The sequence below is a fragment of the Ischnura elegans genome, chromosome 3 (assembly GCF_921293095.1).
Source record: "Ischnura elegans chromosome 3, ioIscEleg1.1, whole genome shotgun sequence".
NCBI lineage: Eukaryota > Metazoa > Arthropoda > Insecta > Odonata > Coenagrionidae > Ischnura > Ischnura elegans.
The window spans coordinates 50857411-50882686 of record NC_060248.1 but is presented as its reverse complement, the minus strand read 5'-3'; the positions used below and the strand labels follow the sequence as shown (position 1 = coordinate 50882686).

The 25276-nt window shown below is 38.5% G+C and overlaps 1 protein-coding gene across 1 annotated transcript in view; it reads left to right on the top strand.

Annotated features, from left to right (window-relative positions):
• Positions 1-25276, top strand: part of LOC124155763 (nucleoredoxin-like) — a 505092-nt gene that overhangs the window by 461948 nt on the left and 17868 nt on the right. Inside the window, exon 2 of the mRNA XM_046529850.1 lies at positions 3446-3718. Within this exon, the coding sequence (XP_046385806.1) occupies positions 3446-3718 (273 nt within the window). The remainder of the gene's footprint in view (positions 1-3445; positions 3719-25276) is intronic.

The window sequence follows — 25276 nt, the reverse complement described above, 5'->3', positions numbered from 1 at the left end:
CCCAAAACGGAACTCCCGACGTACTTTGAAAATGCATTCATACAATAGCAATTATCTTCAAAAACATCGTATAATATGGTGATTAATTATTAATGATATAATGATTTCAACTGTGATATTTTACAGAATAATTTTGACGTAAATTCATGCATAGCTTTGTTCACCGTCAGCTATAAACGATAATGATCGCTTGTTTAATTCCTCGAATCTTACCTCGTTAGGAGACCCGAAATCGGTTTGTCGAAACCTTAGGTTGGTTCATAGGCATGATTCTTCCTTCCTCCTTAACATAACACCTCATCAGCAGTATTCAGCGAAAAAACTTTTCTTCCAGCATGTAATTCCTAAGACTTTGATTAAATGCTTGTCGTTCTCCTAATCATAGGCGGCTTCTGTTAATTGTCTTTCGATAAAGATAACTTTCTAAATATGCTTTATCAGCTTCTATCAAGTATTTTAGTACACGTTATATCACAATTTACCTTTACCTGGGAAAAATGCTCTTCCGGACCATTTATTTATTTATTTTCCGGACCAAAGTTTAATTCTTATTACATCATTCACAGAGAAATTGAATATTTTATTCTAGCATTTTTGGGTATTCAATCCAATGAAATTTGAAGAAATACACTTTTCACTTGTGCAACGTAATATTCAAGTACATGAATGTGATATACTGGCACTTGTAATCATATCACACAATATAGGGATTATAATATAAATAATAGGAATAAAGATCACAGAAGTATATTATAAACTTTATTTCATCATTAAAATAAATCCATATAATCCTATATTTTCGTTTTTTCCTTGTTTCCAGTGGTAACAAATAAATATCCTTTCTCATCGTTAAATGTTGTGAAAAATCTCTTTTTGACATCATTAATATAGCTAAGAGTACCGATTTCTCTTATGTTTCACTCTTTCAATTTCAAAGAATCAAACCCATTTTCATTCTTATATTGTTTTTTGTTTCCTTTTCTTCTCGTTAACACACTTCTCTAAATTTTGGTGTCATTGAACTCTTTACGTATTAGCTTCATGCCTCCTCCTCACCTTTTATTCTCAAGCCACGTATTCTCAAACCACTTTCTTCTCTCCCTCAGTCCTTTGGTATCTTCTTCCCCATGCTCTGCATTTCACCCCCTCTTTCTCCCGAATTCTCCTCGTCCTTTCTTCGCTCCCACGAGCGGTCCCCTGTAAACTTCCCTCCCGGGAATGGCTATTTCCATAAAATGCTCGAGTAGCCCGTGGTCGCGCGTGCAAATTTAAAAGGCTCCCCATGCACCTTCATGTGAGCTGAAACTGTTTTTTCTTTTCTCCTGGGTTCTAATTATGAGAGTGGTTTTTAAAAATGTATGGATTCATTAATTTCTTCCTCTTTTTATACTTATTCCTCGTGGACCGTATCGTACGTACATGCGAAGTAACTAATTTACTTCCACTTCAGTGCTTAGTTCTAGAAATTTTCTCATTCCATTTGTGGATATTTCTTGATGAGGTAGATTGTTTTTTGTGCGACCACTGATTTCTCTTACAAGTATTGAGCTTTATTTGCCGAAAGAGTGGAATGGGAGATTGATCGTCATTTCTTTGTTTTCTCATCACTGAGAAATATGGCTAAAGCCTTTTATTTCAATGGATTGGCTTAACTTGATGACTTTGATTTTTACTGGTTGTTTACCAGTAGTTTAATTTTCGCATATATTCAATTTGAAAAGTTTAATTCTTACTACATCATTCATAGAGAAATTGAATATTTTATTCTAACATTTTTAGGGATTCAATCCAATGAAATTTAAAAAAATACACTTTTCACTTGTGCAACGTAATATTCAAGTACATGAATGTGATAAAATGGCATTTGTAATCATACCACACAATATGGGGATAATAATATAAATAATAGTAATAAAGATCATAGAAGTATATTAAATTTTATTACATAAATAAACAAAAATAAATAAAAAATAAATCCATACAATACTATATTTTCGTTTTTTCCTTGTTTCCAGTGATAACCATCCTACCTGAAATGAATCCTAGGAATATCAAATAGTTCTTGGCTTCGATGTATTTCTTACATCTTCTTCAGGGCTATGAATGATAATGGTTACAATAAATTGATACATGAAGGCATGAAAGATAGTTACAATGTTAATTATAGTTATAATAGTTTCAGATATTTTTTTCCGGGGGAATGGGTGGTTTGGATAATTAGATTGAATTAAACTCCTTGCTTGATTTATTATTGATTATGCTGGACGTATACGCTTTCTACGCTATCTTTCCATTGGTTGCACTGAAATTAAAATTTCTCTCGCGGTGGTGCTGAGCGTATTTCGTGCTCTTTCCACTGACCGCCCCCTCGTCAACTTCTTCGTCCACTTATCGCTTGACCTCTATCCCTGCCTCTCAGTGGGACGGAAGTAGCTGTCCAAACCTCCCCTCGCCCAAATCCGATATGCGATCCCGCAGAGTAAACTTCCTCACTCCTTATAGTATCTCCCCAAAGATATCTTCTCGCTTCGCCCGACTCCTTACCAGGGGCGCAGCTGAATTAAGGCTGGGGAGGTTTAGGCGCAATTAATACCGGGGTGTGTAGGGGTATGGAATACCCACCAGGATAAGCGGTAGGTGCGAGATTAATAAATTGCGGAATTTTAAAGATAAATGGTTTAAAATCGTGAGTTTTACGGCTTTCTGGGGTATATTTTATTCATCATTACACTATTCTATTAGTAAATCAATCCAATTAAGTAAAATGGATTAAACTTAAAAATTTCTCTGAGCTCTGGGGGGAGTTTATCCCCCAAAACCCCCCCACGCTGCGATTTCTGCGAAATTTATTAAAAGCCACATGACCGATTCATTGAAATAATAAATCCCGAAGATCCAAACGTGACGGAGTGGAATACTTACATATTGAAATAAACTCTTGAAATTTTCCACGATAATAAAATTTATTCCAACCCAGGTTTTGCTACATCATCTTAATAATACCCAAGTAAGAGTACAAATAATAGTATTTTTTCCTTGAATATGATTTAGCAACATTAAAACCTACGTCGAAATAAATTTTATTATCGCACAAATACGTACAAATACCTTGAAGGTGATGTAATAACATTGAAAGCTAGGTCAGAATAAATTTTATTATCGTGGAAAGTTGCAAGTGTTTAGTCCATTGAAAAGTTGGCGCCAAACTTTGAGGATTATTCTCAGCCTTTAATCATTTTCAAAGAGAATCTTTTATAAAAACCCATGGACCACCATCTAAAGTAAATTTCGGCGCAGTTTACTTGCATGTTTCCATTAACGTTACTGGCCAATTATATTGTTACATTTTTGACATTGATTCTTCCTGAATACGTATGCGAACCCATCGTAAAGCGAGGCCTTGTGTATCGTATTTATAAACTTTTCTTTTACAATTGATCCGTAGGCTCGGCTTCGTCGACGGTACCGCGTCCGCGGCGTTCCCACGCTGGTGCTGGTCGAGGCGGAGACGGGGCGGGCCATCACGGGTGCGGGCCGTGACCAAGTGCTGCACGACCCGGAGGCCATCAACTTCCCGTGGCGCCCACGCTCCCTCGTCACGGTGCTGTCGGAGGGCGCCCTCGTCGACAGGGACGGACAGAGACACAACTACCACTTGCCCGACGACAACGAGGAGGAGGGTGGAACCGTGCACGGCCTCTACTTCTCCGCTAATTGGGTGAGTGATAGATATAACCACGAATTGACCATGGAAGATTTTCCAGTTAGCCATTGATGTGTGCTGACACCCATCGCATAGACACTAGGTGGACGACGGAATGGGTGATTATGACCTATGTACCATGCTCAAAATCAACAATTCATTTCCTTTCCTGTTCCTCAGAAATTTAGTGACTTTGCTTATCCTTACTCTCATGATACCAATGGAAACCAAGTTTCTTCATTGCTCATGGGAAATTTTTAGATACATTTCATGCCTAGAAAGGCGGCTAGAAAGGCCCCATATTTTTTTAGCATAAATGATTTTTCATCATGATACTTTTTTATCACTATTTGAAACATGCTCATTCCATTTCAATGCTATCCTCAGCTAGAGAAGCTTCTCCCGCTTGAAGGGTTTCCTAAATTACGAACATTTCCGCATCTCCCAAAGCTTATCCGAAAATTTCATCCTGTGAAGGAATACATTTTTAATGTTATTTTCCTTACAAGATGCTCTTATTTATCTGCATTACCTAAATATGCAGAAGAGTATGGCATCTTGACCACAAAAATATGCATAAAGCTATGTAATATAATGAGACAAATGGCCTATGCCCGTCCTTCTTGTTTGTGTGAAACTATTGTATTACTTCTAGTGTTAAATAGGTGTACAATTGTCGCCACCATTGACTCTGATTGTGGAAAAATCCGACTATCGTGGGTAAATAAACTACAATCGGAGCAGTAAGTCGTCATTTACATTTAAATTGAAGTTCAGTTGGATGCGTAACTTTTCTATGCTATTCCTCTCGAGTACAAACGCGCTGTTGCAAGCATTATAAATAAATGTATTGGCATTTGATCATCCCCGCGATGCCAATGTGTTTTAAACAGATTGAAAATTAATGAAAAGGTTTGCATAAATTACGCCTGCGGGACGGACTGACCTCTACGTCCTCGAGTAGTCCTCTTGGCTAGAACGAGCAAAGCAAGTCCACGATTAATCTCCAACTTCAAGCGTCAAAGCGTCCGGGACTACTTCTAGCTTAACTTCAGCAGGATCTAACGCTCAGGTTATGCCTTTTTCACTCTGCAGGAATGAAAGTCTGAAAGATGGAATGGCTTCATGTATGAAGGTAGTGGTGGACGGCTGATACAAGAAGAAATTACTCGAGCAATCAAATACAGCTACATCAATATGGTATTCTGTTAGAGTGTATGACGGGAGATGATATTTAATGAAACAAATCTCCTTGACGACGGGAGAAAACAATGGGAATAAAATAATGGTAGGCAACAATTCTCGTTGACAGCGTGAAAATAAACAAAAAAGGAGTCATGAAATGGAAATAGTGGTGATATAATTTTTGTTTTTTTCCCCGGCGAACAATTACAGTAAAGTTTTCTCGGGTTTCGCACCGGGTCGGATCCTCCATATCTCCTTCCTTCTATCTGCTATCTATCTGCTATTCTACACCTTTATGTTTGAGACTGGGGTTAGTTCCCACCCAGATTGCGCGATTCCTTCAACCAACACATATTTGAGCCACAGAAAGGGAGGAGATATGGAGGACCTGACCCGGTGCGAAACCCGAGAAAACTTTACTGGAAATAGTGGTGTTCGGTCGTACGCATCGTCGCTTCCGATTTTTCGTCCTTAATTTCGTCGATACTTAACAATTGTGTTTGCAAATCGTGTTAAATGTATTTGTAAAGTTATGGTACGTGTCGTCGCTTCCAAATTCCCTTCATACAGTAATTACTCAGGGAAATTGTGTCTATAATTTTCGTCAATTTTACTTGTATATTTACGGTGCATGTCGTCGCTCCTGTATATTCTTCGTGAGTAACTACCCAGGACAATTGCGTTTGTAATCTGTGTGGCTTGGATTTGTGTAATATAGATAAACGTTTCACTACTCAGCACGCATTATTATGTACCTTACCTGGCGTCAGATTCTGCTGTTTTACACCTGCATGTTTGAGGCTTGGGTAAGTTCCCACCCAGTTTGCACTAATCCTTCGATCAACACACATTTGAACCACAGAAACTGTATACCAAGCGTTAAACTAATTTTACCCCATCTAATACTTATTATACTTCATGTTTAAAGCTGGTAGAATTTTCTATGTTCCTTTTTTATGTTTACAAGTGAATCAAGGCTCCACGGTTTACATGAGCTTCCTTTAATGATAATCAATATGGTATGGCATTAGCAGTGGTACGTATTGATGCAGACTTCGATAGATACTATAATGAAATAAATACTTGCAAAAGATACTATATTCAGTGCTGTAGTTCGGCCGATACGGCGTACCCCCTAAAATCCATACTCGTTATAAGCGTACCAGTTAAACTACCTTTTTAACTCTGTAAAAAATAGCCTTACTATAAATTGTCCAATGGATTTCAGGAAGAAAAATCGGAAAGGATTATTTACTTGTTCACAGTTATCGTGGCACAACTTTGAACTAATTGGGTCGAACATTTCAATCGCGCCCGGATGTATAATACATGTTCAGCTGAAGAAACTGCGTGTCGAGAATGTTACTCACTCAACGAAGTTCACTACAAGTCCATCTGGAACCTCCTTAAGTTATTTTTGGTGAGTACCGCCTAATTTGTTTCCCAACTACAGCACTGACTATATTGAAATAAATACTTACAATTCGGTAAAGAAAAATTCCACTCCATCACGATTGAATCTACAGATTTTATTAAATAGATCCTACGTATATCCAAATCAGTTGGATTGTAAACCATCCGACGAAATTACAAAACGCGTTTTATTTTACTGAAATTGCGATCCTTGTTCATTATCTTCATCCGCCCAAATTAAAAGTGGTCACATCTTCTTAATTTCTGTTGGTAAATCAAATTATCGCTTTCCATAGCACAGAAGACGGGTAAAGGAAATAAAATAATCTTTTGGACAGTGCACCCAGACGATTCGAGTTCCACTACTAATTGGAGGGACATGGTGCAGATTTTTTTTTACCAGTCCTCTTTTAGTTTTGCATTCGGTTCAAAGGTGAGCGGGGAGAAGCATTTGCTTGCGCTGAGAGCGGCGACTATTGAACGAGAGGGTGGGATTCATTATGCGGGCAAACCGCTCAAGGATTTGCTTCCCATCAAAGTCTGTTGTGCGAGAGAGGAGGAAACATTCATTAATTGCTGCGACTAGAGAATTGAAACGAAGTTTCTCGCCAAGTATGAAGCCCAAACGGCACTGGTACATTACCATAATCCTCATTTCCTCATCCTAATTTCTCATTTGCCTCCCCTGCGGAGAACCTGAGCATGTGCTTCTCTTCGTAAGCATAGAGTTCAAAGAGTTAAAATGCGTAGATATAGTGAGCTAGGTGCGAGGTGGCAGGGGCGCAGCTAGGAATTATGGCTGGATGGGGTTTAGGTGCAACTAATACCGCGGTTTATGGGGGTTTGGAATACTCACCAGGATAAGCGGTATGTGCGAGATTAATAAATTGCGGAATTTGAAGATAAATGGTTCGAAATTGTGAGTTTTACGGCTTTCTGGGCGATATTTTATTAATCCTTACACTTATCTATTAGTAATATCAATCCAATTAGGTAAAATGGATTAAACTTTAAAATTTCTCTAAGGTCTGGGGGGGGGGGTTTTTTCCCCTCAAACCCCCCCCCCTCACTGCGCCACTGCGAAGAGGTTCGATGTATCAGCCAGTGTTGGATTATACGACCCCGTTAACATATTATATGTATTTACATGGTGTAGGTAATTATAGGGACGAATATTTTTGGAAAACTGTCAGAAGGAAAGAGAAAACCATAAGGTTCTTTTTCCTTCAATGTTTCTGCGTCTTTACTGGTGAACATTTATAGAATTAAAAGCTGGATAATATTAAATGAAACTTTTTGCGCAATAATCGCTGAGTTGAAAGAACCTCTACCATCGCTTTCCAGAGGTTTCGTCCGAGTTTAGTTCGTTCGTTGAATTGTTTTTGTAATAAAGGCAGAACTTAATTGTACCTATAATCACTAATACCGTATTTATCCGTGGAAGCCGCGCACTTTTTTTCCGGAAATGCCGGAGAAAAAAATGGGGGTGCGTGGCTTACACGAATCCTCCAAATTTTAATGTAAGTAAGCCACGTTCCATTTTCTCTGAAATTCTTATCGTTTAATTCTCCTGAATTAGCATTGAAACCAGGAAACCTTCGCAGGAATTACATTTCTAACATTACTTAACCTTATTAATCATTTAAACGTAAACTTATCGATTTAGCATCGAATCACAAGTTCCTACACAAAGTTTTTTTCCTCACGAGCTGGCCTAAATATGTGGGCGCGCGGGAAACACGAGGGCGCGGCTTACACGAGTAAATACGTACCAATCATAATTGCCTTACGCAGAGGTAGAAAATCTCTCTTCCTACTCTATCTCTATCCCGTTTCCAACATACTCTCATACGCTGCAGTATCCATCTCTTTTCTCATTGTTCTGCTGGTTGAGTTGGTATCTTCATAATTACTTCAAAAAGGATAGGTCACTTCCTTGCCTTGTTTACTGGGCATTTGATGATTCTCTTTTTAACTTTACCTAGAGAATGGTTTGATTGCTGAGTATGGGGCTCTCTGAATACGAAGTCATTGGATTTTAGGGAGTAATGGAACTGTTTTCTAGATCATCTCTTTACAATGCCACACTATACATCGTGATTTCTTCTTAACAGCTCCAGATATAAAAATTTCAGGAGAGGCCGGGGAAGAGGGGCATACCTTGTTAGCTATTTACCCCGTTTTCTTTTAAATTGTCGATATATCGGTGGTTGGCTAGTTTCGTTTGCGTTCGGTCAGCGGTGAAAACCTTTGTCGGTATTCTTTTATTAAAAACTTAATGCATACGTGTACTATATCAGTATTTTTCTTTCCGTCAACACGATTGAGTTACACGAAGTAAATCCGAGAATTATTGAACATTCCGTATATTTCTGATATCCACCGCGTTGGCGCTTTTGGCTGACAACAGTTTCACTAATATTACCGAAATATATTATTTAAATTCCCTTGCGCTCTCTGTTGAAGTAACTAGTTATTTGAATGACTGGCCATGCAGGCAAAATGCCAGCCTTTAAGCGTTATTTATTTTACTAAAATCGACCATAAAAATGGCATGGCGATAAATAAAAAGAGATGAGACATGAAAAATATTTTTTTCAGTGTTTAAAGTCAAAGTTGAAAAGAAACTGTAATGTTGGAAATGTAGGTAGAACTAAATTGTGCCTTTACTCCCTATAACCAATGATGATGTCTTGCTCTTATTGCAATGATGATTGAATTCTCTCCTCTAGCTATTCCATTTCCAACGTGCGATAGACATATTCCGTTATCAGACAAGGATGTAAAAAAATACATGTAAACATAACTAAAATTTCTCGTACAAGCTCCGTAAATAGATTACTGTGAATCGTATTTCAGCATTTGGAGTGTTCTACCTTGCTCATAAATTTGCGAATTAAAGAGTAAATATCCTTTTATCATGCACTTTAAGAAATCAACTGTATCCCATGACCTCCGCTTATTCAATACTGTGCTCCTAGCCCTCCTTCAACTCGAGTGTTTTCTCTCCACTGCCTACCCAAGATAGCTCAGCATACATTGAGTCCTTCTGTCTTCTTTTATCTCTCCCCTTATCATCTCCTTCATCCGCTTATCTAAGCCTTCTCACCCATCTGGAACTCAACCAAGCCAAACAGCTTCCTCCCACTTCATCTCAACCTACTTCGCCATTCTTAGTCGTACCTATTTCCAGTATTGTCATCATCTCCCCCCTCGTCCACATCTGCCATAGTAATTAATCCGATCCGTTTCCGTTACGATCGGTTGATTCCGAGTGGTGAGCAGCGTGATTAGAATTTGCTGTGTCCGGAAATTTTCATTAAGACCACTCATTACAAGGACTTATATTGTTGTGGAGTGAAAAATTTCGAAACACAGCAAATTCCAATCGCTTTGCCTACCGCTCAGAGTCGACCGCTTGTTACGGAAATCAAGTGGAATAATTTTTATACGAGTCATTCGCATCTGAGGGTGTTTTTCCATCAATTTTAATTAATAAATTAATGGTGGTTTTGCAGTGGTGATACTCATCTCCGGAAATCTCTAACTGCCCTCAAGGTAGGTGCATACTTTTACCGTCAACCTGCATCAATCCATAGAATTACGAATGCCCCAAAATAATTATTCTAATCCTCAGTGGCTGCCGGTAAAGTGGAAAATGTTTGGATTTATGTTCAATGCAAAGAGCAGCTCTCATACCAGAGTAATTTTACAAATTGATTTCATTGAAAATTTTTATCGACATATTCATTCTGGTCCTTTGGATCAAATAATAAATCAGCCTGTAATGAAATATAGATTAGTCTTCAATAAATTGGGCTTTAATTCATAAGTACCAAATGAATAAAAATTAATCGTCAAAAGAAATAATTTACTTTCAGGATAAATTAAATTTATTCCTAAAAAAAACTTTATTCCTTTATGCACGAATAGAATATCTCCACCAATAAGCTCTCTAGATTATGTTGCGGTAAAAATAGCATATTTACTCGTATGGATACCAGGGAGTCTAATAAATTTAATTTATTCAATATTTTTCATTCCATATCTTTCACTCACATCTTTCCCTTCCCTGCTGATTTGATTGAAATTTATTCCAATAAAACAGTAAAAACTTTTACGTATTCAATATGTTTTCCTGAGATTGATTCCGTGTCAATTCTCCGTTTTCTCTTTGAATTTTTGCTAAGGGAAATAATTTTAAGATCCTATTTCTTTCATCATTTTTTTATGCCTGAATTTTTTTTCTTCAAATCTAGAACCTGTACGGTAAAAGAGGGTAAAATATTAGTTATTTTTTTCCTAGCATCTTTATGAGCTCTTGTCTCTCTCCGGTCAAGCGGGGCAAAGTTGAGAATCTTTTCTGTTTAGCTTTAAGGTTACTCTAAAAAGCGTCTCCATTTTGCTTCCGTTCAAAAAATAATTTTAGCCCTTTTTTCCGGGTGTCATACAAAAGCGATAAGACTCTTTACCAAATCTACTTGCGGGGTGAAAGGAAATGGTAAGAGTTTGCACCTACTCGGACGCTGGAGCAAGACAAGTTGTTTTAGTTACCTCTCTGTCACCTTGTTTACGAAGTCCTTGAGGGTGTTTCGACTGTTTTCCTGAATATTGATGGGTTGCGAGCCCTTGATTCACTCATCTCCCTCAAAAAATATTTACATTTTATGCCAATTCCTGTGGCTACTATCCCCTCATTTCAATTCTTTGCTAATATTTCTGGTTATTTTCCTTGAATTAATATTCGATATCTATAAACTTGGCAAAAGATTTGGCAGAGTTTCCTGTTACTCTATCTATTCTCCAGTCAATCAATCATACCTTAAGACGAATCAGATCTTTGAGATCCTGTGTTTTGTCTTTTTTCCAGACCTATTTGTGATGTAAAATTTGCTCAGTCATCGTGAAATTTTCTGAATACGTAGATCATACTATTGCCAACTTTTTTCTTTGCATGAAATATAAAATGTTTACCTTGGGAAAATACTTAAGTATATTTTTAATATTTGAGATGCAGGTAATTATTGACAAGGGTGAAGTACCTACTGTATATACCCTGAAATATTCTAGATAAAAGCGCAAGTTCTTGTCGCCTAATATTACGTGAGGAAAAAAGACTGGTGGAGCAGGGATGATGTGTCTTCTTAAGACCGTGTGTACCGTTTTTAGCTACCAACATTTCTTGGGCTCTCAACTACTCCAACGGATGGAAACTCAGATGAATTCTTTCCGCATATTAAATAAAAACTTTTGGGCTATGTCGCCGCGTCAATTTTTGCTTGGCCCCAACGTTTCTCGACCGATGCTGGTCGCTTTCTCAAGGTAATCTCTAACGAAGAATTTTATCTACGTCAATGAAATATTTAACTTAGGTAGTGTGAATGTGTGCCTGCTTTTATTTTTGTAACTTCATTCGTGATAAATTTTGCCTTTCCCTTCGTACGTCATGGTGATTCAAGGAACAATTATAAAGCGCTAATTTCTTCCTGATATCATTGATACGTACTTTATCATTGCAAGTTTAGCGACATCTGATATTATGCTTCCGATTTAGATGTGCAAACCCTTGCGCGTCAACTCAACTAGAACTAGACCACGTCGAAATCAAATCTCCAATTAATGGCAGCCCAATGGTTTTTAATTCCAATATTTCCAATTAATTTAAAAGATAAACGCTTAACGTAAACTATCAACGTCGCATTGACATAATGGAGCGTTTGAATTAACTACCAGATCACCTCGTACTTATCCATTTCTTTATTTTAATCTAGAGATTCTTTCACAGTTTAGAACATTAGCAAATTACAAATTCAACGTTATGATCATATTTACGTAAGGACCTTGGACGGGGTGTGTTAAATAATGATAATTATCACCCACAAATATTGTGTTATCATCAGAAATTTACTTTACTATGACTCCATGTTGTATGCCTGCGATATATTATTAAACTTTGATATTCCGACATACGCTGCTTAAATGGGGTATAACTTAGGGTGGAAAGAGGTTTGAAATGGAAAATGAGGATGGTGAGGTATATCATGGCGTTGTTTGGAGGCGAAAACTTTGTTCGCGAGAAAAGAGGATGGGAATCGCCGTTGGAGTTTGAGAATTGGGTATGGTGAATCATTGAGTAGATGCAGAGATGAAAAACTGATAAATGCAAAAGAGAAAAGTAAGTTATGAGACGTAGATGTTGAAAGAGTCATTGAACTAATGATTTTTCAGAAAAGAGACAAGGCAAATGAGTGTTTGTAGAAAGTGATAAAAAGTGAGACAAGGAGAGGTTGAATGTGGTAATAAAAGATGAAATAGTGTTTATTGCCATATGAACTGATTTCAATTGAAATAACTGAACTTATATCAGTTAATGTTGGTGGAGAGCACAATTTTAGGTCATCTCGAGTTTCCGGAAAAAGGAATCTGCTTTTATGAAAGGAAAATATCCGTTCATTACCATTAATCAGCGCAGAGCATTAAGAGTTGGCTTCTTACTTAATAAGATTGGATCGTCAACACTAACATTACATTTAACTTTAAGTCAGTAACTGAATAGCATCAAATTCTATTGTTAAATTACCAATCAGGGAAAGCGCCTCTGATGCCATTAAATAGTGTATAGTTCCATCAACCTCTATGGCAGGCACTTATTTGTATTGTAATTTTTGTACGTAATTCCCACTGCCTCGCTTTCGAACTTTTCCAACGAAGAGGCTCATATTCTTGTAGCTCATGTTCTGAAATATTCACGTCAGCCAAAAAGTGTAGGACTGTAGGAGAGTGTATCGAAATTCCACTGAAGGAAAATCATCCTTTTTGTTCTTCCATCACGCCCCTATTTCCTTCATATACTTTAACAATACGGTCTAATTTGGCTCCCTACTAAAGCATTTTCTACACTTCGACTGACCTGTAACTTTTCTTGTCCAGTAGCAGAAAAATTGTGACTTAGCTGAATCCAATAATTCCACTTATATCTCCACGTTTCACAGATGTTGCGGTTGCAGCAACCGGCGCTAAATCAATGAATCCTTATACGAGTATAAGTTAATATTTTTTTATCCATATACTTTTCTCTCTTATTTGCACTTTTTCGAGGCTCCGTAATGGTATATTGTGTGGGAATCCTTGGTATAATCATGGAAATCAGTTTTAATAAGTACATATATCGGATTATTTATTCTTACCACGCTCTTCGGTAGTGTGGTAAAGTTTATGGGTAAAGTGTTGAGTAACAAATTAAGCGTACCAAGAGAATGTTCTCAGTCGACAACTAAGGGTGGAATAAATGGGAATGGACCGTGAGCATAGAAAAAGAGTGATACCAAGTGATATTAAAAGATCTTGGATGTGATTGCCAAAATAGGCCTTTTTTTTCATGGAGCTCCTTTAAGTGGAATCATCACGGAATGCGGGTTCAAAATCTGCAGTAGTAAATGCTTGCTACAATGCTCCATTGTAATAAGGGTTTTGGATGAAAGCAGCTGATGATGCTTTGTGCTTTGCATCCGGGATTGGTGAATTTTTCTAGCCTCTTTACTGAGATGCGATGATAATAATAATAAACAAAATGGTGATTTAACTGAAGTAAGCGGGGTCGTTGAACGCTTATTTTCACTGCCCTCCCTGATACAGAACCTCACCAAACTCCACTCCAATCTCTCGCCTGGATATAAAAAAAAGAAATAACGCAAGAAGCGGGACGATATCTCTGAGACACGCCCTCTTCTTTCCCTTCCTTTTGCTGTCCACTTGAGGAAGCGGATTTATCGGTGAAGAGGAGCACGGAGTGGAGGGGGTAAAAGAGTGAGAGATATGGTAAGGGAAGGATCTTAACCTTGAGCTAAATTGAAAACAATGGGACGGAGATATTTCACGCTCCCCTTTTAATTGTTTGTGCCCCGGGAGGATGAGCGAGGTGGCGTCTGGAAAAATCTCTCTGGGTACCCAACCACTCAGCCACTTCGAGACGGAGTGGGAGGGAATATGAGGGAAATTTCTTGCCGCCGCCGTTAAATCTTTTGTTTCCTCGGAGTCCGAGAGAGGAGGAAGAAAAAAATGGGAAATTGAAGAAAATTCGAGGAATAATCAGGACGTTCTTAATCGCAAAACCCGCTCTTTTTCGTACCCTCAGATTCATTTCGTGAAATAAGGGGAGAAGAGAGCCTTTTGAAGAAACGAAAACGTTATCTTCTCCGCTTATTTTTTTCTGCTCTAACGATGTTCAGCGGAGGAAAATGTGGAGGACGGAGAAAATAATACAGTAACAAGCCTCTTTTCTTCTGCAAAATGTTGGCCTGAAAATTGTCTTCCCGGATAATATCCTTTGCAACCTCGTGGGTATATCCTCTCTGTTCTTTCTTTCGGATTAAGGGTGGTTCCTAATTAAATTTACGCCACGAGGCTTATTTTGCAAACGGTATCATGAAAGGAATCTATGTATCCTGGAAACTGACTATCTAGTTTTTTTTTCAAATTTAGGAGATCGGGTTAGATTAACTGAATGAGTAGGTACCGATGGCCCGGCTTTATGATGGCCCTGACTATAGTTCCAGCAGTGTTTTAGATAATCATCTATAATCCAGACTCCTCCATGCAAGCCATATATATAGATTTCTCCTCATACGCAGGACTCAGTTCATCGGAGGAAACTTTGCCCTATGAGCCTAAGGTACCTAATCAATGCAGGAACTCCTGGTTAAGTTAATTATCGGTGAGTTTACTTGGCGGGATCGTAACTGCATCATGACAATGAAAACACGATGTTAATGAAGGTCTCTCTTGCGTAACTTTCCAGATCAGTTGATCCATCTCCTCCCAACTTAAGAAGAAGTGTATCAACTGGCCTGGGTCTTGATATATCTTCTAATAATAACCTGATATGTCTTAATCATCACAATCCACCGGAAAGACTGAGACACTTGAAAACACTATGTTATGTTACATATATGTATTCGAGACACAAACCAGTTTCGGTTTTTACAGGCCGTTTTAAAGAATAATGAAAATTTCTATTTGTTATGAAAAATTCTATTTTTTTTACTATTCATTGGATAATGATTGCGATTTCTTGTCGGGTATCGACGTGCAAAAAAACCCATTCAGTAATTTGATTTTGAAATTTTTGCTCGTCAATAACCCCAAAAGAAGCGTGTGGCCTCTCCATTGAACTGTGAAAAAAATTAATTGTACACTGTACACTTGATAATGATGTGAATAGGCCAAAAACGCTAAAATTACTCAAATGTACGTGATAGAATACAAAAACCTGTTTTCACTGTCGCAAGGGCTCTAAAGTCAATGGCTAATGTTGTCCCTGGGTTCTCCCAAAAGTTACTTCCTTGAAGATGTTATCAGCCCCTCAACTCGCATATTTGACTATGATTTGTTGTGTCTTAAGAGTGGCTCAAGTTTTATTTATTGCTAAGTTTGTCTTCAAACCGACCTTTGGACTGAGGTGAGCTCTACCCCTACCCAAACCAGCTAGTTGAGGTATTGAGTGAGAAAGTAGAGTGACCGTGGGCTCACACGAATTTACACTCCGTCCTTGCACGAAAAACACGTTTTGGTAGTCCCGCTCAAGTGTTAGTTCACTGCGAACCAACGAGGAACCTCCGAATGCCGTTCTCTCCTGTCCTCGCCCGCGGAAACCCGCGGTGAATTTATGCATTCCGTCTTCCAACTCGCTCCCTCTCTCTCAACCACGCCCTCTACTTAGGCACTTCCTCCCTCCAAATCTTTCGCACCTTTCCATCCTCATCTTCCCCAAGCATAAAAGCACTCCCGACTCCATTCCGGCCCGCCCTACCATTTCGGCGGGCCTCCTCCGAGTGCATAATAAAAAAGGGAGAATCATTCGTTTACGCTGGCACTCTCTCTCCCACGCGAGTGGAGAATTACGGAGAGTCGACAATGGGTCTCCTCGGATATCTCCCCTCCGCGGAATCCCTCATTGTTGCGCGGCAAGGGTGCGGCAAGGACTGGGCGAGGCATCGCCTCTCCCTTCAGGGAACACACTCCCCGTGGGTGCGTGACGCGAAAGCGCCAATTGGTGCAGCAAAGAAGGAATGGAATAAGAGTAAATAGAAAAAGAGAACCCGGCGGTAAGGGATAAAGGATCCGATAGCATGTACCAATTTTACCTGACAAATCAGTCTTTTCGTACCTTGGTCATGACAATGGAAGTGGTATCACATTTCTACCGCACTCACCGAATTACAAATCTATTTCAAGCACCTTACGTTTGTAATAGATAAGGTATATCTCATTTATTCACAAATAAAACGAGAATGAAATAAATGTCTTTTGCCTATAATAGAGATGCCACCAAAAGGGTGTTTTCTCCCACAATATAATTATTCATCTCTCATTGTGTCCTAAATCTATTTACTCTAGTATACATGTATACAAATTGGTATACGGACATATATATTATGACCAAACAGCTCCTAAAGCTACTCAAAATAGAATAAAATCTTCCTATGCAATCACTTTGGCCATTTTAAGTGAGCTTCACTGTTATGAATTGAGATGCTGTCAGTATTTTACTTCGATTTTCAATTACCATCTCGATGACCAACGCCCGCGTCGTGACTGAATCGTAAAGTTGGTATGGTATCCACAGATTGTGGATAATTTTTCTTCTGAACGATTACTTTATATAGTACATGCCTCACTCTAAAAGATTGCCCTTAATTGATGCGAAATTTGGAACGAGCAACAGCTGTTCAATTAAACTTCGAATTGTTAACAAATCAAAGTATTTCCCTCCCACAAAACCCGTTATTCATAATCTCCAATATGCCTGCACCCAATAAGCTGAGGACAACAATGAAACTTATTGAATTAATAATATGTAAAATAATAAATTCATTTTATGAAAATTCTGATTCCCCCTCTTCTTTTTTAGTGTTGAATTTGATGTGAATAAAATTTTCAATCCAAATAAAGACCATAAAAACCAGCACTATCGCCTAAATAAGGCCATCTGAGAAATTTAAAAAATCGAGAAGTTCGTAGTTGGAGGAGTGGGGATCACGTAATCTGAAAATTTTCCACGACAAATCTTGGGTCGCATGCTTAGAAGACGGGAATAGTCCTCGTTTATTTTTACCCTGAGGGTTTTTACGCATCAAATCGAGGACGAATTTAGAAGTCTAGACCTCATTTAAGGACACGAATCTAATGAGGGACCTTACCTGTTCTGTCCAATGGCTTTCCGCTAGATTGGGCGATTACTTATTTGCCCGTAGAATTCCGGTTCGCTTCATCTCGCATGATTTCAGTAATGGCGAGAGCAGACGCGAAAGAGAATAAATCTGAATGGAAGACGGATGCAGGGCTCTGGGGAGAGATAATCGCCGATTCTTGATCGGAACATTTAGGTTTCATATCAGTGACGAGGCAGAGAGGACATTCTTCCTATGAATTTCGAAGTAAGTCCAAATATAAACCATCAAAATTTTGTTTTCCTCTACTAGAGGTCTTTCTTTACTTCCAGGTTTACTTTGCTGAATGCAATACAGCTCTGGTGGGCTCTATGCTATAATATGCATGTAATATTTAGTTCGAGAAAAGTTTTTAGTAAATTCAAATTCGGCACTTGTAATGAATCTTCTTGATTTCAAGGAAAATATTTGACTGCTGTTCTTTGAAAATTTCTTAGATTTTTTAAAACTGTATCAACTTATGAATCCGTGTATTCCAAAGCAGTAAAATTTCATTGGGCAAAGTTTCCATTAAAAAATTAATTTTTTGACATATCTTAAAAGCAACCAAATCCATCATTAAAGTTTTTCTCGATGAGCATAATGCACATTCATTAAATAAATCGAAGAAGTATCTATAGAAATCCTATAGATACCCATAAAAACTGACCATACCAAATTGTAGACTTTTGACTTTTGAATTCTTTGCATCACGTGAATTTACACCGCTATGCAAGTTGTTGGAGACGATAATACACCCCATAACCTTCCCGCAATAGCCACCTGAAAGTTGCGAGCTTAAAGTTTTCTTTGCCGATGCGCCTATAAAGCGAACTATCTTCGACTCACCTTTTTCATTTAAATATTTAAGGTCTTGAAATTATTTAGCGTAATTTTCTCTCAGGGCCCGGCCTCATCTCACTTGACTGCAAGAGGTTTTAACATACTGATCGACGTCTACTCCGCTGCCTGAACGGTTGAGTGTTATTCCACTGCAAGTTTAATGATCTACGCTTCTGTAGTGTATCGGCTGCGAGGGCGCTACAAGAAAAATACCCAAGTTGGCTAAACTGAACGTCCGGCGTATTCCTGCCCAGTCCTTTTCATCTGCTAAGTAACAAAAGTCAAGAAGTCCTAAGAAGAATAGGAGTGAAGAGGAACCTCGTGAAAACCTTGATAAGAAGACGGAACAACCTAACCTGCCACATCTTGAGACATTGTGGTCTGATGAAGACAATGGTCGACCGAAGAGTTGATGTCAAGAACGGAAAAGGAAGATCTTTACTAAAATGTATGAAACAGGCGAATTAGGACGCGAAAGAGAACGAATACGTAGATGTGAAAAGATTCGTTAATAGGAGAATTGAGCGAAAATATGCGTCAAACCAATCATAATATCTCTATGACGACAAAGCCTGACATAATAAAATCCTAATAATCTATACAGAGCCATATACCTGATTCTTTGAAAGAAAGTTTTTTTAAACAATTTTTTCCCAGCAACTTGGAGCTTTGAGTTTATTCTTGCGTTTTTAAATTTCAGTAAGTTGAATCGATCAAATTTTTAAAATTGCACCTACACATATTCCGATAAATTCGAAATACAACGTATAATTGAATGGCTTTCCATTGCTTTCAAATAACCCTCTTTTCATCATGCATATGAGCAAAGTTTTCCTCCAGGAACTTTATGCTGTTACACATCGGTAGCTCACATCAAAGCAGTTTATTATCCGTTTTGATGTACTTACACTCCATTTGGCTTAGGAAGCAAACTTCCGCAAACACTTCAGTAAACACATCTCTGAACCTAAATTTTGACTTTTATTCCTCATCAAAATATCAAATATGGATACAGTTGTGATTCTTCTTTACCTTTGAGGAAAGTTAGCATGAAGATTGGAGGATCATTCTGTTTTAACGGCATTTTCGGGAGTTATCTTCGCAAATATATTGATACCTCTGGTAAAATTCTGGTCCGTATTACAATCTAAAGGGTTTTCTCTGTTTGAGTTTGCTAATGAGTGTCTATTTGTTCGCTATTAACGAAGGAATGTTATATACTCCTTCGACATAAGGGTAGCCATGTATGCACTACTAAGTGAAACTGAAAGAAGTTTGAATTGGTGTCAGTCTAGTTTATAAATAAATATTCGTCGTATTTCTTCCTTCTAAATTAAGGAAGCGACAGATAAGCCAATGCTTATGAAACCCGAGAAAGCTAATTTTAATCGCAGTTTTATGTTTTTAATCAACATTTTAGGTACATATCGTCTTCTTTAATATGAGGGTAGACTTTCAAACAATGCTGCACGTGAAACCAAAAGTAATTGAATTCAATTTCGCTGTCGGTCATTTTTTTAATCAACTTTTCACTACTCATGGTGTTGTAGTCAACTGAACGAGATCCCATTCGAGCTGTTTGAATAGCCAAGGGCGTCGACCATACGCATCTCATCCAGACATCACGAATGGGTCCAGGTACATAGATTCCTACACGAGACGTGATAATCGCTTCGGCGTTCGAAAATATCTGCACCGCAAGCGTTTGTTGGCTCGATGGCCAATTGTGGAAAAAAATCTGCAAGTCATCACTGTCTGACGAAAATCCTCTCTCTTTCTCTCTCTCTCTCTCTCTCTCTCTTTGGAACAGTCCTGCCGGAAGTAATCTTCCTTCTCTTTTTTTATTTCTCTCCATTTCTTCCGCGAGCCGAGATAAATCCGGGATTAGCTGGCTCCACGTTGATTCTTTTATGCAATCTGAGACGCAAATCATTCTCGAAATTTTAATCCCCGCCACTCCTTTTGTGCTCCAAGAGAAAGGCTCATTAATTTTACTGCCTTTACCACCAAGCGATCGATTTAATAAAATTTAGGTGTTTTTTTTTAGTCGGCAAAGTGGATTCGAAACCTTGAAAAATCTTGTTCGGGTAACCGTTTTAAGTGAATCCATCGCTGTAAATTGGCTTGAAAATCGCAAGGGTTTGCCTCGAAGTGAAAACTGGATGCAAATATGGGCTCGCCGAATGAGAATATTTTATTATAGAATTCCGCATGAAAAAATGCCGTATTTTTTGCAGTAAGATTTCGACTGATGCAATGATAAGACCTCTCAGCGCCTTCTCCAGGAGGGTATGTAATGAGTAGAGTTCCGCATTAAAACTTTTAATTAAAATTCTGGCTTTAAATTTCAGACCATGTACTCCTGCTAATGAACCAAAGTTCATCGGACAATGAATGTTATCTGCCAAAATTTTAATGACTTTTATTCTTTGGTAACACCACTGGCGGTGACCGAATAATACCTACGCTTATGGTAGGCCTGATTTTCTGAGTCAAATTTTACAATTTCGTGACTGGTATTGTTATTCGTATCAAGTGAACATTCAATGAGTCTTTCTCCCTATCCTCCTTGAGGTAATATGAATAGAAAAATATTTCGCGCATACTTTGGCCATAAGAAAAAAAGGAATCCATACTGAGTATAAATGAAGGGGAGAAAAGATAGAAGTATTTTTTTGGCGAGGGAAATGATATATTTTGGTGATTTCAAGCATATGCATGAAGAACGTGTGAAACAATGATGACTGAATAGACGAAAAATACATGGTGTTTTGCGGAAAAGTGTGAAGAAATCTCTTTTCTTGATGAAGTTAATTTCAAATTTAAAGTTAAATATTTGAAAAAGTTAAGTTAATTTCAAAATGTTAATTTTCATCAAACAAAAAGAATTTAAAGAGGGCAAATTATGAAATCCTTTTAGAACGAAAAGAAGGTTGAGTTTAAAGCTGGTTCGAATTTGTTTTGTACGCAGTTTTCTCTCCGATTACTCATAATCTTCACCACAGACTCTTACCCTTATATTCATTCCTTCCTTTCACATTATTCCGTCCTTTATTCCCTCAAATTTCCGAACTATTTTCACCGCTTCAAAAACTATTCTTCAACTCTTTCTTCGGCTGTCAAAGGCTCTTGCTTCTGTTGCGTCTTCCACCAGCTATCATCTCCAATTTTCCTGGGGTATTACTTAGTTACATTCTAATTCTTCCAAGGGTTTTCTCTCCTCGTAACTAAATCGAAGTTAGTTTCAAAAAGGCCAGCTTCCTAAATATTTTCATTTCGTATTCTACATGATACCTCCATGAAGCTCTTTTTTTTGCACTTTTGCACGCAATAGCGTGGAAAAAAATTTATACGTAGAATTTTCGCGCTGGGACCGGAATTAAGTCTAGATCCCGAGGATGCTGTGGCGTGAAAATAGGAATATATTGTTGGAGATAGCGCGGGGGTTTTCCTCTGAAGGCTACCCTCACCGGAAGCTTTCCTTCCCAGTGCCCTCCTTATGAGAAGTTGTCTTGTCTCCCCCCGCTAACGACAAAGTTGGGCTTCCAGTGCTGGGGAAGCAGTGAGGGCGTTTTAAGGACTGCCAGGTAGGGTATATGGGGACTGGAAGCCAATAAGGCGGAATAAGAAGGCTAGGGTTTTGAGAGTAGGTGTGTTTTGTGGGTGGGGGAAATGAAGCACCGCCGTGGAAGGAAATGAGGGAAGGTGGCGTGCGTCTTGCGGGTTGGGAGCGCCGCGGTAATGGAGGAAGTGAGTAATACGGGGCAAGGGGAAGGGATTTGAGCGGGACCGAGGTTGAATGGGGCCCTGCGACGACGCTTGCACCCTGCTTTCGCGCCAGCGATGTGGAAAACAGGACGGTCCCAAAAAAATTGAGGATAAGGAAATAATTAAACAAGACCCTACCTAAGGGGTGGGTACTGAGGGTAAGGAGATTGGGAAGTAAGGTAGGCATCGTGGGAGGCATGGGAAAGAAGGAATTTGCATTGTCTAGGGTGAGATTTTGAGGAAGGTGCCTCTCCATCATAGACATGTGGAGAACGAAGTGCTGGGATAAGTTGCTGTATCTGGTGGTGGAAAAGGATAGCCTAGGCATCTCGTGCTGGATGCAGACGCGGCTGTTGGTGTTTCAATTTGCAATTCGTCTCTTTTGCACAGCTCCTATATTTTTTCTACTTCAATGGCGAAAAATGCTTGGTACCGGAAACAACATTGAATTAAGTAGGTGCCTAAATGTCAATACGATGTAATTTGGCAGTAGGTATCTCAAATTTGAAAATTTCATTTCAGTATATTCTCAAATGGAATTTTTTTTACTTTATACAGCACGAAAATTTCAAAACAGTAACCTTAGTTTCATACAAAAAAATCGTCGAAAAAAGACAAAATTATTTTGCACGAGAGGAAGAAATAGTTCCTCAAAACCTGTGACTCCAAAAACTTAAGAAAATTGTCGTCATTTTAGGAAAATATGCAAAACTAAAATTCTCTTTGCTGATGCAATGCTAAAGTTAATAAATAGGTCGTTGACATCGGCCCTCAGACCCGTGCGTTTATGAGGTGGGAAACTTCGCACCAGCGCCAGTCATCAGGTCGCGTAGGTTTCCATCTTAATGGTCGTATGATTGTGCAAAGGATTATTTGCAACAATTAGGAGCATCAATTCTGCAGCAGGAGTATGCAACGTTTTTCCATGCATTACAGCAGCATAAGTTGAGTTTATGAGAATTTTATCAATATCTTCTCTCTACTATCAATAAATGTTTGAAGCTGTAGGATTAATGGAGATAGTGACGTGAAATATCCGATGGTATAGTGCATTAATAAATCTCCAGAAAATACCCGAAATTTATTTAATAAACTGAGTAGGTATTTGCTAATTACTCCATAATCATTGTCTACCATGGGATTATATAATTATCATCAATAGTAAACCAATGTATTGAATTGGGATTTTCCGATGGGTAAATGTGATTCGTGTACGGCGTCTTGTTTCAAAAATATAGGGCAGGGAGTTTATGGTTTATTTTAACACGTTACTTGAAGTATCATTTGAACATAAAAATACTACTTGGCAGAAACGCTTATATAATGACTCAAAAAGAGTATGACAAATGAAAAAAATGCAAATTTTGAACCCTCACTAGGCTCAAAAGTAAATGTATGGATGAATACACATTAAGAAAAAAGTCTTTATCGTGATATTGAATTCATTTGTATTCTAAAAAGGTCAGATTCAGCTCCTGGACTAAAATTTGATGAATGAAAGAGTTTTATAAACGTCACACTTCCTGTAAAACTTTAAATGCCAAAGAATTCAAAAATGTTAGAAAATAGTTTATGAATCGTTGCCCATGATTGTTATAATAATAACCTCTTTTCTCAATCGAAACTCAATTTATTTAGGCCTGAAATAAGAACTCTCAATTATGAAATGTTATTCCGAAAACTCATCCTGACTTCGCTACTTACTTTCTCATAAGGCTATGCCTCACTACTGTATCTATTTGTATTATTAAGTATTTCATTGTCCACATCAAAAGGTAATCTTGAGGTAGAATATGTCGGAGGCAGCTTAGCTTGAGGATCGGTAAAGACCAAAATGAATCTAGATGCGGGCTTTGCTTTAAGAATAGAGTTCTGGAAGATTGGGGGGGGGGGGTGATGAATGGTAATGAGCGCTAAATGAAATACTCTTGCAAGATTCCCTGTGCTTCGCCTCCCAAGCGGAAGAGATATATTCTCCTCCGGCGGTCGTTGAAAAGTTGCCTGGGGATGAGCATAGGGAGCTACAATGTATTCTGGAGGGAGATTTTTTTGAAGAACGCATTTCCACAGGGGGGATATCATGCGTGCTTTATCGTTTTCCCTACCTCCCTCCATATAATTCCTGAAATGAGATCGTAAAAAATTGCGATTGTTCCTTTATTCCTGTCGTTGTTGTTATTTGCCAGTGATAGATCGTGTAAATGTCTCTCAAGGCTTCCCTCGGCCTTAATTACAGGTCGATAAATATCTTTTCGTAATTACCTTAATCAAGGAACGCGGTGATGTCGGAAACGTTACAGCGTGGCTCGGAGCCCATTCGATATGTCATAGGAGTTATTTAGAGCTTATCTCATTCCGTCCCTAGAATCTTGGTCTTTCTGATTAGGAAATCGCTGTGGTTCAATTACCGTAATTTATCACTTTTAAGTTGGCATTGAGCCCTCGAATTTGGCGAACGACTTTCGACGCTTGTTTTGTTAGTTCTACGACTACCTAAGTTAGTAATCGTGTGAAGTTTTACTTGGAATTCCAAGTGGTAACTTCCACTTTTATTAATGAGGAAATACATACAGAAAAAATGTATTTTTGAAGAGGATAATTTAGGCCGTGGTGATAAAAAAATGTTCCATCCAAGCTAACCTGAATTCCATTCGGTGAATTCTTATCGGGTTTCCATCCGGGTGAGCTCCATCTCCATCGCTGCCGACGTTTCGATAGAATCCTTTTCTATCGTCATCAGGGCCGATGATGCCAGTAGGAAAGTGCCAGGTTTATATATCCTCGGTCGTAGGATATATAAACCTGGCACTTTCCTACTGGCATCATCGGCCCTGATGACGATAGAAAAGGATTCTATCGAAACGTCGGCAGCGATGGAGATGGAGCTCACCCGGATGGAAACCCGAGAAGAATTCACCGCCATCATACGCCGGGAAAAAGTGAAATCTTGAATTCCATTCGTTTATTATTACTGAAGGTATTCTACCGTTCATTAAGGCTTATATGGAGCATATTGCAAATCATCCCGCACATCCCCCACCCAAATTTGAATCGCTAACTGCAGAAAGACATCATGTCCAAGTTGGACGATTTTACTTTTTTCTTTTTTAAGTTGTTGCTAGGTGTTGTTCCTACTAAAAGGAAGCATGTCATGCTA